At 38.3% G+C, this 20,147-nt stretch overlaps 1 protein-coding gene across 1 annotated transcript; it reads left to right on the forward strand.

The window, feature by feature from the left end:
• Positions 1–696: 696 nt before the first annotated feature.
• sar1b (secretion associated, Ras related GTPase 1B) lies at positions 697–18,276 on the forward strand. Its single transcript, XM_057821522.1, has 7 exons — positions 697–869; positions 3,547–3,622; positions 7,279–7,398; positions 7,484–7,549; positions 7,619–7,722; positions 16,410–16,541; positions 16,618–18,276. Exons 2-7 carry the CDS (start codon positions 3,565–3,567, stop codon positions 16,732–16,734), a joined length of 597 nt encoding a protein of 198 aa, XP_057677505.1. The 5' UTR covers positions 697–869; positions 3,547–3,564; the 3' UTR covers positions 16,735–18,276.
• The last annotated feature ends 1,871 nt before the right edge of the window (positions 18,277–20,147 follow it).

The following is a 20,147-nucleotide window of genomic DNA, read 5'->3' on the forward strand; positions in this document are numbered from 1 at the left end:
TTGTTAACACTTGTGTATGTAAATCTGATGTTGGTAAATTTGTTTTCTTCTTGGAGATGAAATGCATGTGTGGCAGCTAAGCATTTTTTTAATATAGTGTTTGACAGTTGCCATCATATTTTTGGAATCCAAGCACCGTGTACCAGAACAGCATTCCATCCCTGAATCTTATACCGGAACTGTGTTCTAGCCCTGAATCTTATACCGGAACTGCGTTCCTGACCGTTCTGGACCACTTTCACCCCTGGTTGTATCCCAAATCATATCGTATCGTGACGTACCAAGAGGTTTCCACTCCTAGTTTAGACACAACTGGATTCATTACCTTATTACTGTTCATCCTTCCCACAGCTGCTGGAAACAGAAATGTTGCTTAATCCATCTGCACGCAACTGGGAGATTGATTTTTGATGGATTGATGATTTTACGACACTGTGCGGGTGTGCGCTGGTCCTCATGGGAAACACAGTCTTCCTTAAGGCAAAACACTACCGCTTTTGTCCACAGGCATCACTAAATTCGCCCAAAACTGAAAAGTTAACTTTCCTAGTTATTCAGTTTATTAGAATGATTTATTTGTTCTTATGTTCTTGTATTTTTGGCCAGGAGCAGGAGTAAAAATCACACCGTTTGATAGGTGGCGGTAATGCACTATCACGATTTGCCAACCGCTGTCTAAACCCAAAGAAGAAGAAGCGACAGAAGCCATTGCGGTGTCGTGGCTCAGTTAACAAAACACGAAAAAAAAAAGGAAGGAGACAGGGTGAGCTGGCTGTCAGCGGGATCTCCTTTTATTTTTTCCCCGAGCCACATTCACATGACCAGGCGAGCCACCGCACTCGAAAACAGATTCCATACCTGAATAACGAGTAAGTTTCCCGGGAGTGACGCGCACTTTGTCGGTCGTTTGAACGCGGAACGTTCGCCGTCCCGGTTGCTAACGATGCTAGGCTAGCGGAGCTAACGTTAAGTTGGGCTAACTTTGATCATTTTCATCCGACTATTTCTTGTCGAAAACTATCAGGTGTCTTTCTTTAAGAAAGGTGATGTGAATATAGTACTTTTAATCGGAATGTGTTTTTGTGTTGGTTTGACAAGAATGAGTTTTCTCGCTTGTTGGCGCTTTGTCGCCGTTCGGAGAAAATGACACGTAACTAGTAGCTTGCTTGTTAGCAGCCAGCTTAATCTTTTAGTCAGCTACTCTTTAGCGCACTCATAACTGCCTCATTCGCGACTGTATATTTAAACTAAGGGTATTTATCTTCAACAGCCTATTCTCGATGTGACGTGGCGGGCCATGAAAAATAGACACTATAGTAGCATTTAACCTATTTTAGTGTCAATGACGAGAAAACGTATCAAGTAGAATCCAAACATTGATTTCCAGCCACCGTGTTCTCGTCAGTTACCTTAATTTACTAATAAGCTGCCATTGACAGTGGAATACGTCCAATCCATTTGAACTGGGGGACCTGACAATGATCAATCATTGCCAGACCTCACAGTTCAAATAGAATAGACGTCTACCGTCGTCAGTGTCATGGATATACAGCCAAGACTGCCTAAAGATGTGCAATTGAAGTGAATATTTTTCCTGCCCGCAACGGAGGAAATATGATATAACTTTCAATCTGATGTCCTCATTTTACGCTTGACTTGTGTTCTGTTGAGCGTAACCTCCCAAATAACCCATTTACCGTTAATATGTATGGCTGAATAATTTCCTCCTCAAATTACACATAGGATAATTGTGCTCTCACGTTTAGCAGTGACCAATCCAGGGTGAGGTTGATAATGGGCCAACCCAGAACATTTCTTCCCATCGTCACAGTAAAGGTTTTCGCTTGTTTTGTGTCTCATGAATCTCACTTTGCATATATGAGAGTGCTCGCTCTGTCGTAATGACACTAATCTTGCGCTTATTGGATGTTAATTAACAAGGATCAAACTCAAAACGCCAACTAAATATATGGGGGTGTAACTATATATCGATCTAGATCGATAAAATGATTGGTTAAGGGAGTCCTACCCCAAAAATTGTGACCGTTTAAGTTCTTATTTTAGTGTCTAATAGCTTTTATGCCATAAGAATGTATAAGCATTGACACAAGGGATGTCAGAGTCACCTGATTTTGAGAATCTGCCGATACAGTGTCCCAATCCGAGATGGGGAAAAAAGTTTTTTTTGTTGTTGTTGTTGTTTTCACTTGAACAAAAGTTCCAACCTTGTTACAGTACTGTACTTTTTACTGTATTTAGATATTTTTAGCCCTTAAAAAGTGAAAAAATATATATAAATTAGGCCTGAAGGATATTGGGAAAAAAATAACATTGCGATATATATTGCCAAGGCTCCACACTAACTTTTTGCATTGGTTGTACTGTTGCACCTAACTTTTTTCTAAAGGTGGACCAGCACAAAATGTAAGGGTTCCCACATTTTTCATTGCATCACCTTTAACGCCATACTTAAATCACTCTCCCTAACATTCATGTAATTCATATGAGTGAGTCCACTCAAATTTACTCACGCTTTTGACGCTCACGCTGCTGAGAACAGTATCTCGACAACGAAGATTGACTAAACGATGATTATGAACTGTATTACTATGTTGAACTGCCTATTTGCTAATTGTTCATTGCATGAACTGAAAGTTTATGGCCATTTGAACATTTGAATTAGCACGTTACATGTTATTCAGCACCACTTACTAGCTTTGGACGGGGGATGTAACGATAGCTATGCTACGAGAGTCCTATAAAGGGTTTTACTTGGTCTTAGATCATGTAGTCACATGACAATAAAAGCTAGCAGCTCACTGAAGCTTGCTACCTAATGTTGCAGTTGATCGTAGAGTGACAGACTTCAGTCACAAGATCAAAGCAACAAACCCGTCAATCATTGTTCACTTTTAAGTACCAAATGCCAGCTGCACTGGTGAACAAGAAAACAGCAAGAGGGAGAGTGAGAGGATGTACGAGCATGAAGCAGAAAAACATAAATATTTATTTCTTAATTGAAAACCGGATCCTTTTCACCTGATTCTGATACAAATGGCGCGATCAGCCCAATTTCCGATCCCGTGATTGCATCGGGACATCCCTAATTGACACCTTTCATTTTCAATTGCCATTTACACATGTTTTTATATGACTTGTTCACAAATTGTGTTGAAACTTGAGAATGTGCAAAATATCATCTTGAATATGGTTATTCATATGTAGTTTTCCCATAAGGCTTGCTTGCTTGTAATTATTGGCACACGCAACACCAGCTCCTCACAGCCGGCGTATTGACAGCAGTGATTTTTATGTGACCTTTGGCTCTGTTACTCTTTAGCCCCGGAATTGTTACATCACTAGGTAAAACAGAGGTTGCTATTGTTCAAGCTAGTATAGAACTGGGTTTGACCCGAGGATACATTTCATAGATTTGTAACAAAAAATGCAAAATTTAAAGTCACATTCTTAATTTTATTCCCGGTTGCTCTGCTTGTTTTCTGTAGTCATGTTTTTTGTATTCATTTGATGGTTTTTCTTTCACAGGGTTGAACAGCTCCGGATATGTCATTCTTATTTGATTGGATTTATAGCGGGTTCAATAGCGTACTACAGTTTTTAGGTAAGTATAAAGAAAACAAAACAGCTTTTTCAAACATAAATACGCTGAGTATTAAACACTCCGCAGCAGCTCATCCTCAAGACTGCTTGTGACACCCCATTGATAATCAGAAAATGCACGAGAGGACCATCCATAACCGCCTAGCAACCACCCTTCTTTGCAAAGCCGGGCGGTCAGTCCAGTTCTCCCTGTCACGCAGGTGGCACGCCAAGCTCATCGTGGCTTTCACTCCATGCTGAGTAGCGTTGAGTCACGAATGACGGCGATAGCCGCACGCTGACTCATAGGAGGGAACACACAAAAGACAGTGGCAACAATTTATAATCGCAAAGAAGCCTGTCTAGTTCTATTTTTGTGGAACAACACGGTAGATTTTTATCTAAATTTAGAATACTGTTTTTTGGACTATTAGTCCCTTTTTTCCCCATGTAGCTTTATTGTTTTTTGTTATTAAATTAAATTAATTAAATTAATAAATTAAATTATTGTTGGAATGGAAAGATAAGACACAAGACGGATATCTACATTCAACATACGGTACATAAGTACTGTATTTGTTTATTATAACAATAAATCAACATGATGGCATTAACATTATTAACATTCTGTTAAAGCGATCCATGGATAGAAAGACTTGTAGTTCTTAAAAGGTAAATGTGAGTACAAGTTATAGAATTTTTATATTAAAACCCCTCTTAATGTTTTCGTTTTAATAAAATTTGTAAAATTTTCAATCAAAAAAAAAACAAGCTAGTAGCTCGCCATTGTGGATGTCAATAATTACACAATGCTCATGGTGCTGAAACCCATAAAATCAGTCGCACCCAAGCGCCAGCAGAGGGCGACAAAACACAAGCAACAAGTGCACATGACACTTGTGCTGTCATTTTAATCTGTTTGAGTGGGGCGTAGGGCTGGGCGATATGGCCTTAAGTACATATCACGATAAATTGAGCAGATTTACCTCGATAACGATAAATGACGATAAATTCGCCCAAGCAAACTGTTATATAATTTGAAAATTTGAATCAATGCATGGAATACAAATTAACAGTTTCTCGTTAAATTTATTTACCAGCTTTCAATTTAACAATTGCACATGCAGTCTAAACATTAAGTATTAAAAAAAAATCTTGTAAACAATAAGAATTCTTGTGTGACCATTTATAACAGCTTGTATGACTTGAAAAATATCATCACTTGAATTTCATTAAATTCATTCCGCATTGTTATACACTAGATAGTGGCATACGTTTAGATATTTAGAATAGATACAAATACGACACATCCACCCGCCCCCCAGAAATTATACTTAATTAAAAAATAAAATGTTTCACAAACCTTTCCTTTCTTTTATTCGGCTCAATTATTTACATCTTATGATTTTGGAAATCCTTACAGTATGCAATAAATAATATTCCTGTTCCCAAGCCCTGTGCTTACTGTACTGTAATTTTTACAAAAAATAAACAATACATAGGTACTCCCCGTCATCTAGGACGAGCCACTTACAAGACTAGCACTGTCGTGTATTACAAATACTGCTTTGAACACATCTTCACAGACAAAAGCAATGACACAGGCTTAAAGAGGTCAACTTTAATTGTGTAAATCAGACTTAATGACGACACGATCTCCTGGTTGAAATAGACGACATCCACTTAATTCTATTGAAGATATGTAATGCTGAGGCAATTTGTCAACTTTACTTTTAAAAAGAAACGTGCACTGTTTATCCAGTAGATGGGGCTCTTGCAGTGTGTCAAACAGTGATTCAATTTTGGGCAATTGTCTTAAAAGTGGTTCATTGTTTCAGAAAGCCTCGGTTTTTCCATCCCTATCTGGAACCCGTCAAGAGTTTACTTAATGTCGGGTGAAAGTTTGGCGAAGCTAACTTAAGCCCGACTTCATCCCGTTTACTTGTAGCGTTAGCCGCTAGCGTTAGCTGCTAGCGTTAGCCTACCGGGCTTCTGTTTGATTGGCTTCCTGAAAACCATGTGACTCCAAACGTAAGCACACTGTCTGCTTTCTTAAAGGGGAATGAACATAGCCGAACAACACAGAGTCAAAGCGGGATGAAAAGACTATATTTTCTTCTTTTATTAAATTACCGAATTTACCGACATGGTCAAAATTACGTCGGTCATCGTGAAGAATTTCGGTAACTGTAAATTTTCGGTTTACCGCCCTGCTCTAGCGGGGCGTGTGCGTTAAATGCGTCAAATATTTTAACGTGATTAATTTAAAAAAATTAATTACCCCCCGTTAATGCAATAATTTTGACAGCCCTACTCATTATGTATTTGTAGCCAAATTAGTGATTTCAATAGTAGGCTAATATAGATACATATAGCATGTGTTGCCTTCTTTTTAAGGCTTAAATAAGGTTTTTAATTTTTTGCGGCTCCAGACATATTTGTTTTTTATTTTTTTGGTCCAATATGCTCTTTCAACATTTTGGGTTGCCGACCCCTATACTCAGGTGTCATTTATAGTCCAAAAATATACAGTAAAGCATACTCTGTGACTTCTATACATTAGGGGTGTGCCATCTTAGGTACCCCACGATTTGATTCAGTTACGATTCAGGGTGTTATGATTCAATTATTGAACAATGATCACGGTTATCACAATTATCGATGCATCGTACATTACAAATTAGTAAATTAGCCAAACAAATGTATGTCCATTATTTATTTAAAATATCCAAATGATTCAACAGGAACGATGGAAACATGCCCATACAACTAAAAGCTGCCCCCCCCTTTTTTTTTTTTTTTCTTTACAAGAAAGTGCAAAAAACATTAACCATTTTAAAGGCAGTACTTATTTCACTCAACAATACAATAAAATTTACACTGGTGGAATAAATTCTACATTTTCTGGAAACAAAGTGTCTTTAGAAATAAGACTTCTTTTAACCAATATATTTTGTTTTCACAGATTTCTGTACTATTTCGCATGTTTGTAGTGTTACCGCTGTGCTTAATCCTGGTTTTACACCCTCTGAATCCCGAGTAACTTTTGTACACCACCAAAGAACTCATAAATTGTGATGGAAATACATGTTAGCGAAGTCGCTAACTAGCATAGCGCTCGGCGCTAACTAGTAACATCTGAAAAACAACAGTTAAGGCTAAACAGTAGAGAGAGGATTCGTGTACTCATTTCTGATAGACGGACATGGGACTTAGCAAAACACTAGGGACTTTTTCCAATTACCACGACTTGAACCTACTGCTGGACAACTGAAAGACAATGAGCAACAAACTATCTCTCTTCCCCTCTCTTTCTTAAAAAAAAAAAAAACTTGCGCACAGAAGCGCGACCACCGGGTCCCTGCCTGTCTCATACACAAATTTATTTTCCACTCTTTTAAAAGGTGTAAATCTCTCACTCAGTAACCGGCAGCATCCATCTTAACGTTGTGCGTGCGTCCGTTCAAGGTGTCCTGACAGCAGACGTTTCTTGAATTTCATTCTGTTACGAGTGGCTGTCATAAAGTTATTAGGGAAAATCATCGTTTTTGAACATTTATGAATCGTAATCGAATCGAGATGCATCTTATAATTGTTTTTTTGGCACTCCCTTACTATACATACACCTAGGCTGGCAGTCAATGAGTTAAAATGCGTTTTGAATTTTTTTATTTTCAGGACTGTACAAGAAGTCAGGCAAGCTCGTATTCCTCGGCCTGGACAATGCCGGCAAAACCACGCTACTGCACATGTTAAAAGATGACAGACTGGGCCAACACGTGCCCACTCTCCATCCCAGTCAGTACTGCGCCCTGTCACCAGTCAGCACGTTTCAACGTTCGCACGTTCACTGACTGTTTTGGTTTTCCTTCCCCTCGTCCAGCCTCGGAAGAGTTGACGATCGCCGGCATGACATTCACCACTTTTGACCTTGGAGGCCACGCACAAGGTTGGTCGAGTTTTGAGGGTACGGTCAAGCCAAATGGCTTCAAATAACGTGCATGTGTTGTGCCGCCAGCCCGGCGAGTGTGGAAACACTACCTCCCCGCCATAAATGGCATCGTCTTCCTTGTGGACTGTGCGGATGGCTACAGGTTGGCAGAATCCAAAGCAGAACTTGACGTGAGTGATATGACCTGAAATGGAAATAAAATTTAAACTTAAGTGTTGTCATGTATATGTATATCAGGGGTCGCGTTGACCGAATATTTTCCGTCGTTGACCGTTTTTTAAAACGGTGACGGAAAAAACTGAAGTCCATCCGTCATTTTGACAGGCTGCAATTCACACCCCAGACCACAGGGTGGCGAGTGAGCATATTAATTAGCTATTGTCTCTCTTGATGCATGACGTCGTTGGCCTTACTTGGAAAAATGTCAAGGCAACTGAGTGTTTGCCTGGCACGGCCAGACTGTTCTCCCTGTATTTTTCAAAAACTGAGAGAAAAGTCTGGGACACGGCCTCTCGAGTAGGTACAAAATCAATCGACGAATCAGATTTGTTTATTTGCGTGACGTGTTCTTCACGAGCAACGTCACTCTTGCGCGCCGAAAGTCGTCTCTACAACAACACGGATGGCAGGAGAGCCGAGAATATGTTCCAATCCGCGGTAAATTCAGTTTTAAATGAGCTATAACACATCGACACGAGACATTGACAACAGTCTGTCTCGCGCTAGCCATGTTGAATAAACTCCGTTCTCCTCGTATGTTTACTTCCACGCGCAAGTCCCTCGTCCTGCCCTCGTCGCTTTGGTAACGGCACGTCTGCCCGTCGCTGATTGGGGCACTCCCCTTTCTGTTTGCCTCTTGTTAAGCTTGTTCGGACAGAATATTAATTAAAAATGAATGAAAACTAAATACTATTCAATATGTCATTATTATCATTTTAAAAATGTAAGTGACGGGTAAAAATAGATTATGACCGGATTTTTATGACACTGTCAGTCAAAATGACAGACAACGAAAAAGTCTAGCGCAACCTCTGTACTATTCAATATGTCATTATTATCATTTTAAAAATGTAAGTGACGGGTAAAAATAGATTATGACCGGATTTTTATGACACTGTCAGTCAAAATGACAGACAACGAAAAAGTGTATATATATATATATATATATATATATATTTTTTTTTTTTTTTAAATTTCTTAAATCTTTAATTGGATAGGACAAGTATTGGGCCATTCTATATCACGATATCGATATGCTATGATGGATACATTTTTAATTATTCGGTAAAAAAAAAAGTATGACAGCTATGATTACTTTTGAGTTGCCATAAAACCAACCTGCCACAATTGTAAAATGTATCAAGTAGTGCATCTGCTAATACTTGTGACTAGTGGTTTTGACTTTTTTTTTTTTTTTTTAAATGCTGTATATTAAGTTAGCATTATTTTATTAATATTAAATTATTATTGATATTTTGACACGAAGTGTGTAATATGTGTGGATTATATATGTTGCTATTTTCAATTGTCATTCTTGTGTTACTCGGGTACAGTTGTCAGGGGCAGATAGGGACATCTTGAGGACGATTAATGGTACTACTATATCATAAGAAATCCCAAAATGTACAAGTCTGAGCAAATTGGTCACTATTTTATTTTCTTGCCAAAATCAGGCCTGTTTATGGCGATAATGATGATATTTATATTGTTTTAGCTAGGTTTGTCCAATATTATTGATAAAAGCATTTTTAAAATGATATTGACGTCGGTTTTGGGCCAATATGCCTGTTGCCTTCAAAGTGAATGTAGAAGCTTTCTGCCTTTGTACTAGGGCTGGGCGATATGGCCTTAAGTACTTATCACAGTAAATTGAGCAGATTTACCTCGATAACAATAAATGACTATAAATTCACCCAAGCGAACCGATATATAATTTGAAAATCTGAATCAGTGCGTGAAATACAAATTAACCGTTTCTCATTGATTTATTTACCAGCTTTCCGTTTAACATATTTAACAATTTTACATGTAATGTTAAAATTAAGTTTAAACTGTTATGTAAGCAATAAGCATTAAAGTTAGTATGAACATTTATGACAGACTTGCACAATATACAGCATTATAAATATCGATATGGCCACTGTGCAAACATGTCATTGTAACACAAATGACTTACAATAAGAGGGGCTTGAACAGTACACTTCAAGCAGAAGACAGAGTATCATACAACTTACTGTTAATGGCTGCTGTGACATGATTACTCAACACAAGTGTTTACTTCAAGTTTGTTTTTTTCCTCAGAGCATTTTCTGAAATGCGTGCACGCACGCACACACACGCTATGCTGCTCTAAATCTTATGCCAACGAAAAATATAAGATTTTATGATGGCAGTAATGACACAGAATAAAGCATGCACATACAGAAAAATATCTATGGCCATTAAACGGTCATATAATTGGCTACACTGTTGGATTATACTTTATGCTGAATGCTGTTAGAGGCTTGCAAAATTTCCGATTCTTAAATTATTCGTGATTCGGCCGTGGAAGATTCGAGAACGATTCACAAACATCCAAATTCCGATTATTGAATTATACCAGATAAAGCGGAAACAAAACACAGTCAGCGCGGTATTACGGACGCAATGAGGAACGGACCGAGAGTAAATATCATGTTCAACTCATGCCGCTAGATAAAAAAAAAAAAAACAATAATACTTGACTGCGACCGACAGCCGCTACTAACAGCGCCCAGTTGCTATAAACATACGGCAACATACGGCTTTGGTATCACATATATGTATAACTAGATGCAGAATGACAGACGACAGCGGCGTAAAAGCATGTAAAGAGAGAACTAAATGCGAAATGACACTTGCCGGCGTTAGTAAACAGCCGCCATTTTAAAGCAGTAGACTTCTCTGGAAGGCTCTGTTGTAGCGAACCTAATTACCTTTTTATCTAAAATACTCCTAAATCGGCAAAATCTTGACTTGAATCCATCTTTAAATGATCAAGCAGTTTTAAAACGTTGAAAGTAGACAGAAGGGAAATTATGGAATAACGGGAGCAATTTTAACTAGGGCTGTCAAACGATTAAAATTTTTAATCGAGTTAATGACAGTTTAAAAATTAATCGTAATTAATCGCAATTCAAACCATCTATAAAATATGCCATATTCTGTAAATTTTTGTTGGAATGAAAAGATAAGACAAAAGACGGATATATACATTCAACATACGGTACATAAGTACTGTATTTGTGTATTATAACAATAAATCAACAAGATGGCATTAACATTATTAACATTCTCTTAAAGCGATCCATGGATAGAAAAACGTGTAGTTCTTAAAAGATAAATGTTGTTACAAGTTATAGAATTTTTTAATTAAAACCCCTCTTAATGTTTTCGTTTTATTAAAATTTGTTAAATTTTCAATCAAAAAATAAACTACTAGCTCGCCATTGTTGATGTCATTACACCATGCTCACTCCTCAAACCCATAAAATCATTTGGACCCAAGCGCCAGCAGAGGGTGCCAGACAACAAAAAACAAGTAACAAGCGGACATTACACTGCTGTCATTTTAATCTGAGCGGGGCATGTGCGTTAATTGTAGAGCTGAAACGAGTACTCGAGTAACTCGAGTTTAAAAACTGATCCGAGTAATTTTATTCACCTCGAGTAATCGTTTATTTTGACAGCTCTAAGCATCATGTTTTGCTCGGACTACTTTTAATGCGGGACAACGCGCTGTCACGTGCGGAGAGGAAGAAGGGGGGGGGGGGACTTACTGCAGCCGACAGCCGCCACAAACAACGCCGACGTTGCTAAATACTAGCCCGCACGATGCTACGTTGGTACAGGTAGCGTCTCATGCGTCTCATAGAAATCACATGTATGTTGAACTAGATGCTAAATGACAGACTCGGCCGCGTCTGGGCAGCTTTAGTAAACAGCCGCCATCTTAAAGCAGTAGAGCGCTAAGCGCTAATAAAGAGCGCTAAGCGCTAATAAATAAGATTAACGTTCCTGTTCTGAAATCACGTTAGCCCTGCGGAGGGCTAGGTTTCTATTAATTATGACCACTGTCGATGCTTGGCTAACGTGTCTTACATACAGGCTTTAACATAACATAGCATTGTGGAGTGATGAGGGTGTAAAATAAAAACTTAATCATGCTAACTATCAATTTTAGCTCAGTAGTCATTGCTGGATAAAACACCAAGTAGCACTGGTGCTAATGTGCTCCAATACAGCCTGTATCATACATTTATTTTGAACACTGCAAAAACTCAAAATCCTATCAGGACTTACAGTTTAGACTAACTTAAAACTTAACTAGAACTTAAAAATGGCTTGACACAAAGAGAAATTCAATTGAAAGACGTGGGAAAAAATCCAAACTTTTAAGTGATGTGTGTTATCAAGCGTAACGGCATTTTTAGGTAAGATATATATATATATTTTTGTAATAAGATCTATTTTTTTGAGTGAAAGCAGTGAATTAGTCTTTTTTTTTTTTTTTTTTTTTTTTTTAATTCTAGTTACATCTGAGATGCAATTGTTGGCTGTTTTCAACAATATACATCGAAAATAAAGACATTGATTGACTGAAAATGGTTCAAAATTAGATGAAATGTCTTGTTTTCTCATGTATATTTATAATTGCTCTTCACCTAAAAATATATTTGTTTTATCCGATTACTCGATTAATCGATAGAATTTTCAGTCGATTACTCGATTACTAAAATATTCGATAGCTGCAGCCCTAGTTAATTGCGTCAAATATCTTAACGTGATTAATTTAAAAAATTAATTACTGCCCGTTAACGCGATAATTTTGACAGCCCATATTTTAACAACTTTAACGGTTGATTCACAACATTAAATCAATTGAATGTAGTTTAAAGCTGCTGGTACAGAGTGGGGACTTGAGTATTTTATTTACTGTTTTTAACTGTTAACGTGATACTGAAAAAGTTGTTTGGTTTAGCCTGAGATGATTTTTGAACAATTTAGGAACACTAATGTACAAAACATTAAAAGCGGGGGGGCATCACTAATCAATTTATAATCGAATAGGAGCCTCTGAATCGTAATCGAATCATTAGGTGCCCAAAGATTCCCAATTTCCCACCTCTAAATGCTGTACCATCATAAAAGCTATCAAGGAAATCACACACACACACACACACACAAAGTAACGCCACATACTGATTGCTAGATGTAGTTCGTGCCCAATCCATTCAAGTTCAGCCGCTTCGCACGGAGCCGCTTTCACAGGTGGCGATGGCGATTTCGAGTCCCACGCATAGAGCATATTTTTCAGTGCCTGAGCGGGCATTTCACCCATGTAGTCGTCCGAGAAATAGGCTGTATCCAGCAGCTCCCACACGTTGTGTATGAAATGGACCGTCAAATTGATGTCCGGAGGGCTCCATGGTTTGTCGTCGGTCTCATATCCAACATTTTTCCAGACATTCAACGTTAAGTTCTTTCTTGACACCAACATCACACTATGAGAGTCAACTAATGCTATACTCGAAATGCCTGTGGCCTGGCTACCAGTAGCTATTTCACTATTAGCAGACTCCCATCACGTTCACTTGTAGTGTTAGCCGCTAGCGTTAGTGTACCCAGCTTCTGTTTATTCTGATAGCCACGTGACTTCACACATAAGCACATTGGCTAATTTCTTAAATTGGGAGAATGAGCATAGCCGATCAACACATAGTCAAAGCGGGCTGAAAGGACGTAATTTTTTTCGTTTCATTGAAAAGACGAATTTACCGACATGGTAAAATTACGAGAACTATCCCGGTAACAGTAAATTTTCTGTAAACCGACTGGCTCTGTATCAGGGTATCTGATATCCGTTAAAAAGTCTTTATCGGACAACTCCTAGCTATAGCAATATATATCGTCATATCGTACAGCACTAGACAGACATGCACGTACTCCTTGCCCACTTTTTTACGTCTTAGAAAAATAAAATGAACAGGATTGCTCCGTGTTGAATGTGAATACATTCTGCAGGCATGAAAATCTCTCACCTTTCAGCGAAGTTCGCCATTTTGAAGTCAAAAAGGGTGACCTACGCGAATTGTGTAGATCAGAGGAGAAAATGTATAGCGTCAGGAGATTTTTTTAATGTCGGACGCTTGGTATGCAAGCGGGGAAAGCGACACAAAGCCAAAAAAGAGCACCAGAGTGGCCAAAACATTGACTTATTTCAATGAAACAAAGGACGGTTCACTGTTGTCGTGTCTCTTCAATGCCAAACTTGGCCGTGAATGAACACCTTATAAGCGCCGTCACCCAGTTTGTAAGTCCATCTAACTAACTAACGACATGTTTTATTGAAGTTGCTAAGCCTGTTGCGATATGCAATGAGTCCATTTATCTCACGGTAAATAAAAGTGAAGGTGTTTTTTTTTCACGGCTGCGTTTTATCACCGCGTACGTGCATACATTTGTGCGTGCGTGTACACGTGCGTTTTGATGGCACATGAGACTCAAGTTCCTTTCACAAAAGTTTATTGGTAATCAACACGTCGTAGAATTAAAGTTCAAACATACAAAATAAGGAAACGCATGTATATTAAGCACTGTAAACGTTAGCATGAGGGCTGCAGCTATCGATTATTTTAGTAGTCGATTAATCGATGAACTAGATAGTTCGAATAATCGAGTAATCGGATAAGAAACATGAAAATTTTAAATACCTGAGCTGAGCCTCAAACGGTTTAAATTTTTTTAAAAATGAGGATCTATGTACAACAAAAGAACAATTGGCTAACTTACATAACAAAAGTCTGCTAGCTTAAATGCTATAAAACGCTTACTTTTTTTTTTTAAAGTTCTTAAAAAATGGTTCAGACACGTATTCCCACAAAAAACGTCTAAATATACCTATAAACTACTTTACGAATGCATTAAAAAACCATTAGCTCAAACAAAAACTGAGCTTATGTTGGTCTTAACAGGGAGCAGCTGGATTCAGCCACGTGAAATGACGCAGACTAGAGGGCAGTGTATCCACCCAAATCAATAAAACTAATTCCAAACACGTTCAAAACAAACCATTACAACACCACCTTAATTAAACAAATACTTGAACCAGTAAAATTGAATTCGAATCTTTTTTTCTAATCGAATACTCGAATTAATCGATTAATCGTTGCAGCACTAGTTGGCATTGCTACATTGAGGCTAATGGGGAGCCTGCTATACAACATTGGCACTCTTCTCCAAAACACAAACTTGCGGTTAAAAGGTGACACTTCAAACATGAAAAATCGCTGGTTAACAGTATTTGCAAACAAAAAGAAAAGATTACGGACACTCCATGCAATGACAAAAAGCTTTTATTGCGGAGTGTAAAGCTAACTGTGAGCGGTTTAGCAAACGTACTTTCGGTAAACATTTCAAAATAAAAGCACGTCATGTTCGTCATATAAATATCGATTTCTGGAGTTAATCCCACATACTTCAGAATTCAGATTCTACAATAAGAATAGCTTTAAAATGACACCCTTTATGAAGTATCTGATTGGCATTGATTATAATACTATTATATACAGTGCCCTCCATCATTATCGGCACCCCTGAAAAGGATGTCTTTTTTTAGCTTGTAATATATAAATTTTTTTAAAATTCAAATAATATGGGACCTTAATGGTAAAAAAGAGAAAAATCCAACCTTCAGTGGGTATAAAATACACACAAAAATACACACGGTCCCAGTTGTGCTTTGGTCAGATGAGACCAAGATTGAGCTTTTTGGCAACAAACACTCTAAGTGGGCCTGGCGTGCCACGAAAGATGCGCATGCTGAAAAGCACCTCATACCCACTGTGAAGTATGGGGGTGGGTCAGTGATGCTGTTGGGCTGTTTCGCTTCCAAAGGCCCTGGGAACCTTGTTAGGGTGCATGGCATCATGAATACTTTGAAATACCAGGACATTTTAAATCAAAATCGGTTGCCCTCTGCCTGAAAGCTGAAGATGGGTCGTCACTGGGTCTTTCAGCAAGACAATGACCCTAAACATATGGCCAAATCTACACAGAAATGGTTTGCCAGACACAAAATCAAGCTCCCCCCAGACTTTGTTTTGTTGGCAAAAGGGGGTTGTACAAAGTATTAACACCAGGGGTGCTAATAATTGTGTCACACATTATTTGATGTCAAACTATTATTTCTTTATGTGGGATTTTCCCCACTGAATAAATGCACTTGTATTGAAGGTTGGATTTTTCTTTTTTTCCCATTAAGGTCCCATATTAATTGAGTTAAAAAAAAAATATTAGAAGTTAAAAAACACATCTTTTTCAGGGGTGCCAATGATTATGGAGGGCACTGTATTGTAGTATACTATAATATTAATGCTAGATATTTTTTTAAGAATTGCTTTGAATCATGTTGGAAAGGCAAAGTCAGTGTTCTGAATCTGTTACATTCCATTTTTTTGTACTAGTTAATGTTATCAGCATTTAACCCCATTGTTTATTTGTGATGTATTGTTATTTACGTGTTTATTGGTACTTTAATAAATAATTTAAGTGTTCCAAAATATTTTTATGAATAAATAAGCGTCATCAAAAATGTCATTGCTAAATTAGTTCTCACCTTTTTAACCCCTGACCAATTTTCATGCCTATTTCTGTATATAGTATGTGTCGCTTCAGGTGTCCTATAAGGAGTAAGAACAAGTCAGTTCCTCCATTTTTTAGCACAAGTACTTTACACCTTCTGAGCAATGCAGATTGGTTGGAAGGATGCACTGCCAACTACAGCTGGACTTTTCGCGCTGTTTTTCTTGAACTTGAACCTTTATTTTTGCCGTTCCAGGGCTTAATGACGGACGAGACCATCGGCAACGTGCCCATCCTCATCCTGGGCAACAAGATCGACCGACCGGAGGCCATCAGCGAGGAGCGGCTGAGGGAAATGTTTGGACTCTACGGGCAGACGACAGGCAAGGTGAGGCACGCTTGCAGCCGGACGGAACAAGTTGGGGTGAAACTTTCTCACAATGCATCCTTTGTTGGATTGTCAGGGCAACATTCCCACGAAGGAACTGAACACGAGACCCCTTGAAGTTTTCATGTGCAGCGTGCTAAAGCGTCAAGGCTACGGCGAGGGATTCCGCTGGCTCTCCCAGTACATCGACTGAAAACGGCGCCGCCTGCCTCTCCCTCACCGCAACAACAACAATAACAGACGTACAACAGCGGGTTTGCCGACCGACCACCACGACAACGACGACAACAACTCGATCCCAATAGACTTTTATTGGTTCTTTGGGTTCTGCACTTACACACACACACGCACACGTTTGTTTGTCCCACTCTCATAGCTCCAAATGGACAAGTCTTCTTGTTTTCGTATGCCGGCGTCCGTTTGGAAGCTTCCAGTAGTTCCATACGTGGCATTTTTATTCTATCATCATTTTTCTTTCTTTTTATGACGCTTGTTAAATCGAAGGACCAACATCCCTTCCTTGCCTTGCCCACCCTGATTAAAAACAAAGCAATTTTTTTTTATACATACTATGGTAGAAAAGCATAAAAAAGTAGCGTAATGGCTCAATATTCAAAATAATGTATGAAATGTACGCCAACTTGGTACATGGACGTTGTATCCTTTCTCATTATGCATGCATGCCTTGTTCTTTTTTTCAGCTGTAACCACCCCTTTTATGATTATTATAACCGTTAGGACGATAATTAGGATTACAGCAGACAGGGAGGAAGATGCCAAAATGGAGGGGAGACAATATTATTAACACACATACACACACGCGCGTGCGTTGCATTCCTTGTGTGTCTTTCATTCCGGTTAGCAGCATTCCAAATGCGAGGCTGCTGGTGGTGGTAATGTTGTTGTTTGCATCATAAATGTTTAAGAAGAAGAATGATGATGACCATGATAATAAATGTTTGCAATGAATAACAGGCTTTAACATCCATACAGCAATTGAGGCTGCGTTTTTCTTTAGTTGTTTTTGGGTTATGTTTTAATTATGGAACCGCAAAAACTTTTGGCAAAGAACAATATTTAGATAAATCAACGAAGCATGCACACAGCTTAGTTGACGGTGAGTGAAATAGAGAAATTTGATCAAAAAGATAACTTAAGGAACTATTTGTGCACATACAAGTATACAGTATACCAATGTCTTGGCAGCCTTTTTTAGTCTTAGTGTGTTAATAACACTTATTACTGTAATTTTCTGACTATATTTTTGGCCGCTTTTTTGCTTTATTTTGTATCCTGCGGCTTATGGTTCAGTGTGGCTTATTTGTTGATTTATTTGGGTTAATATGGGGTAACTTTATTTGACAGCAGCGTCATTAGACTGTCATAAGACAGTCATAATTATGACATGACACTGTCATGGGCATTACTGAATGAATATGACAGATGTCATTAAGTGTCATCCAGCAAATTATGTCACTAACTCCATTTATGTCCAGCTCAGATCTTTTACATCCATTCAAAAGTGAGATAATTTGCCGGATGGCAATAAATGACATCTTTTATAAACATTCATTAATGCGCATGACAATGTCATGTCATAATTATGACTATCTTATGACACCACTGTCATATAATGTGTTACCAAATCCCATAACTAGCAATTAATGAAACTGGAACAGTAACTGAAGAAATAATTGGCACAGAACCCATATTTTCATTGTTATTTACATCAGGAGCGCTGCAATTCATGCTAGGAGGCATGTTGGACAACTGTTGACAGCAGGAAGCAGCAGAGGTTGACCGTCTCACCCAAGGGAGCAGTGATGGCTAAATAAAGCTTTTTGAAGCAATGAAGCTTTGCAGCCTACTGGTTTTAAGCTTCATGGTGGTTCATTTGGTCTTAAGACAGTCTTCTGAGGCCGCTGTCAAAGTATAACCGGTTAATATCTTTTGGTGTAAATATCCAATAATGCAGTGAGGACAGCTGTGGCTTATCTATGAACAAATGCCGTTTTCGTGTCAGATTTGGTGGGTGGCGGCTTAGTCTGAAAATTACGGTAGTCTTTGTCATATTTTAGCAGAGGTGGGTAGAGTAGACCAAACTTTTACTCAAGTAAGAGTAGTGTTACTTATAAATAATATTACAAAAGTAAAAGTAGTCATCCAAAAGTTTACTCAAGTACAAGTTTAAAAGTATTTGTGAAAAGACTACTCAAGTAATGAGTAACATTGTAACTGCTTAAAATGTCTATAATTTTAATTTTCTAATGGTATATTTTTTCCCAGCACAATTTGAGCTGTGTAAACCCATTATATGATCATAGTAGGCCATAAAGATGACCCAAAAAAAATCATCTAATTCAGACCAGAACAACACTTGAAACACCACCCGTCCAAAGTGCATGAGCGCCCTCTCGTGGAGTAAAAACATTGTTACCTCTGATTCGTATAATGGAGTCATGTGATTATTTTTGCGATGACTCATTGGTGAAACTGAGACAGGCATTGTCGGCATTTCTGGCAAAAATTAAGTCCATATGTAGAATAAAGAGGAAAAATGTAAAAACTAAGAGTAGTGTTTCTTCACAAATCTACTCAATTAAAAATTATTGCGTGGTAAAACTAAGAACTAAATGTAACGCGTTACTACCCACCTCTGCTTTCAGTCATCTCAAAATGTGTAGTTTTTGTTGCCGAAAACTGAGGACTAATTTCGTCAAATTTTAGTCAACGTTGACTAAAAATGTTTTCGTGTGTAAAATAAAAAATATCAATCCCAAACTAGCCCTGCAAGCGGGACTCAATGGGCCCTCGGGAGTCCTGTGTCGATTTCTACAATTTCTTTTCGGTGATTTATGGGGGGGGTTATTAGGTATTTTTCCCTTCCAGGAGGAGTCGGTCTTGTAAAAAAGGCCATTTCCTGTTCCCAGCAGGGGGCGCCAGGCCTAATGGGTGATATTTCAATGAAGTCGAGTTCAGGCTGGGATAGATACATCACGTACATGCCAAATATGAAAAAGATTGAACGTTGTATGGGGGAGTTATTAGTCATTTTCTGAATTTGGTGTTTTGTCAAAAAAATGTCCGACTTTGGCACGATAAAAAATACATTGTATCTTTTTTTTCTCCTACAGATGACGTAGCAGAGTGTGAAGCAACAGCCTTAATGCGTCAAAGCAGTTCTTCACTGCTGTCATCAGATGAACCAATTTATCCATAATATATTTATTGGAAAAAAAACAGTGGGGCAAATAAGTATTTAGTCAACCACTAATTGTGCAAGTTCTACCACTTGAAAATTTTAGAGAGGCCTGGAATTGTCAACATGAGCAAACCTCAACAATGAGAGACAATGTGGGGGGAAAAAAACAGAAAATCTCGTTTTGATTTTTATAGAATTTCCAAATCATGGTGGAAAATAAGTATTTGGTCAGTACCAAAAGTTCATCTCAATACTTTGTTATGTACCCTTTGTTGGCAATAACAGAGGCCAAACTCTTCACAAGCATTTTTACACTCTGTTGCTGGTATTTTGGCCAATTCCACCATGCAGATCTCCTCTAGAGCAGTGATGCTTGGGGCCTGTCGTTGGGCAACACGGACTTG

The sequence above is a fragment of the Corythoichthys intestinalis genome, chromosome 18, assembly GCF_030265065.1.
Source record: "Corythoichthys intestinalis isolate RoL2023-P3 chromosome 18, ASM3026506v1, whole genome shotgun sequence".
NCBI classification, from domain to species: Eukaryota; Metazoa; Chordata; class Actinopteri; order Syngnathiformes; family Syngnathidae; genus Corythoichthys; species Corythoichthys intestinalis.

Excerpts from the sequence above, each read along its gene's own strand:
- sar1b (XM_057821522.1), top strand. The coding sequence starts at position 3,565 with ATGTCATTCTTATTTGATTGGATTTATAGCGGGTTCAATAGCGTACTA. Across the intron at positions 3,623-7,278 it reads TAGCGTACTACAGTTTTTAG|GACTGTACAAGAAGTCAGGC; the intron begins GTAAGTATAAAG and ends TTTTATTTTCAG. Across the intron at positions 7,723-16,409 it reads AATCCAAAGCAGAACTTGAC|GGCTTAATGACGGACGAGAC; the intron begins GTGAGTGATATG and ends TTGCCGTTCCAG.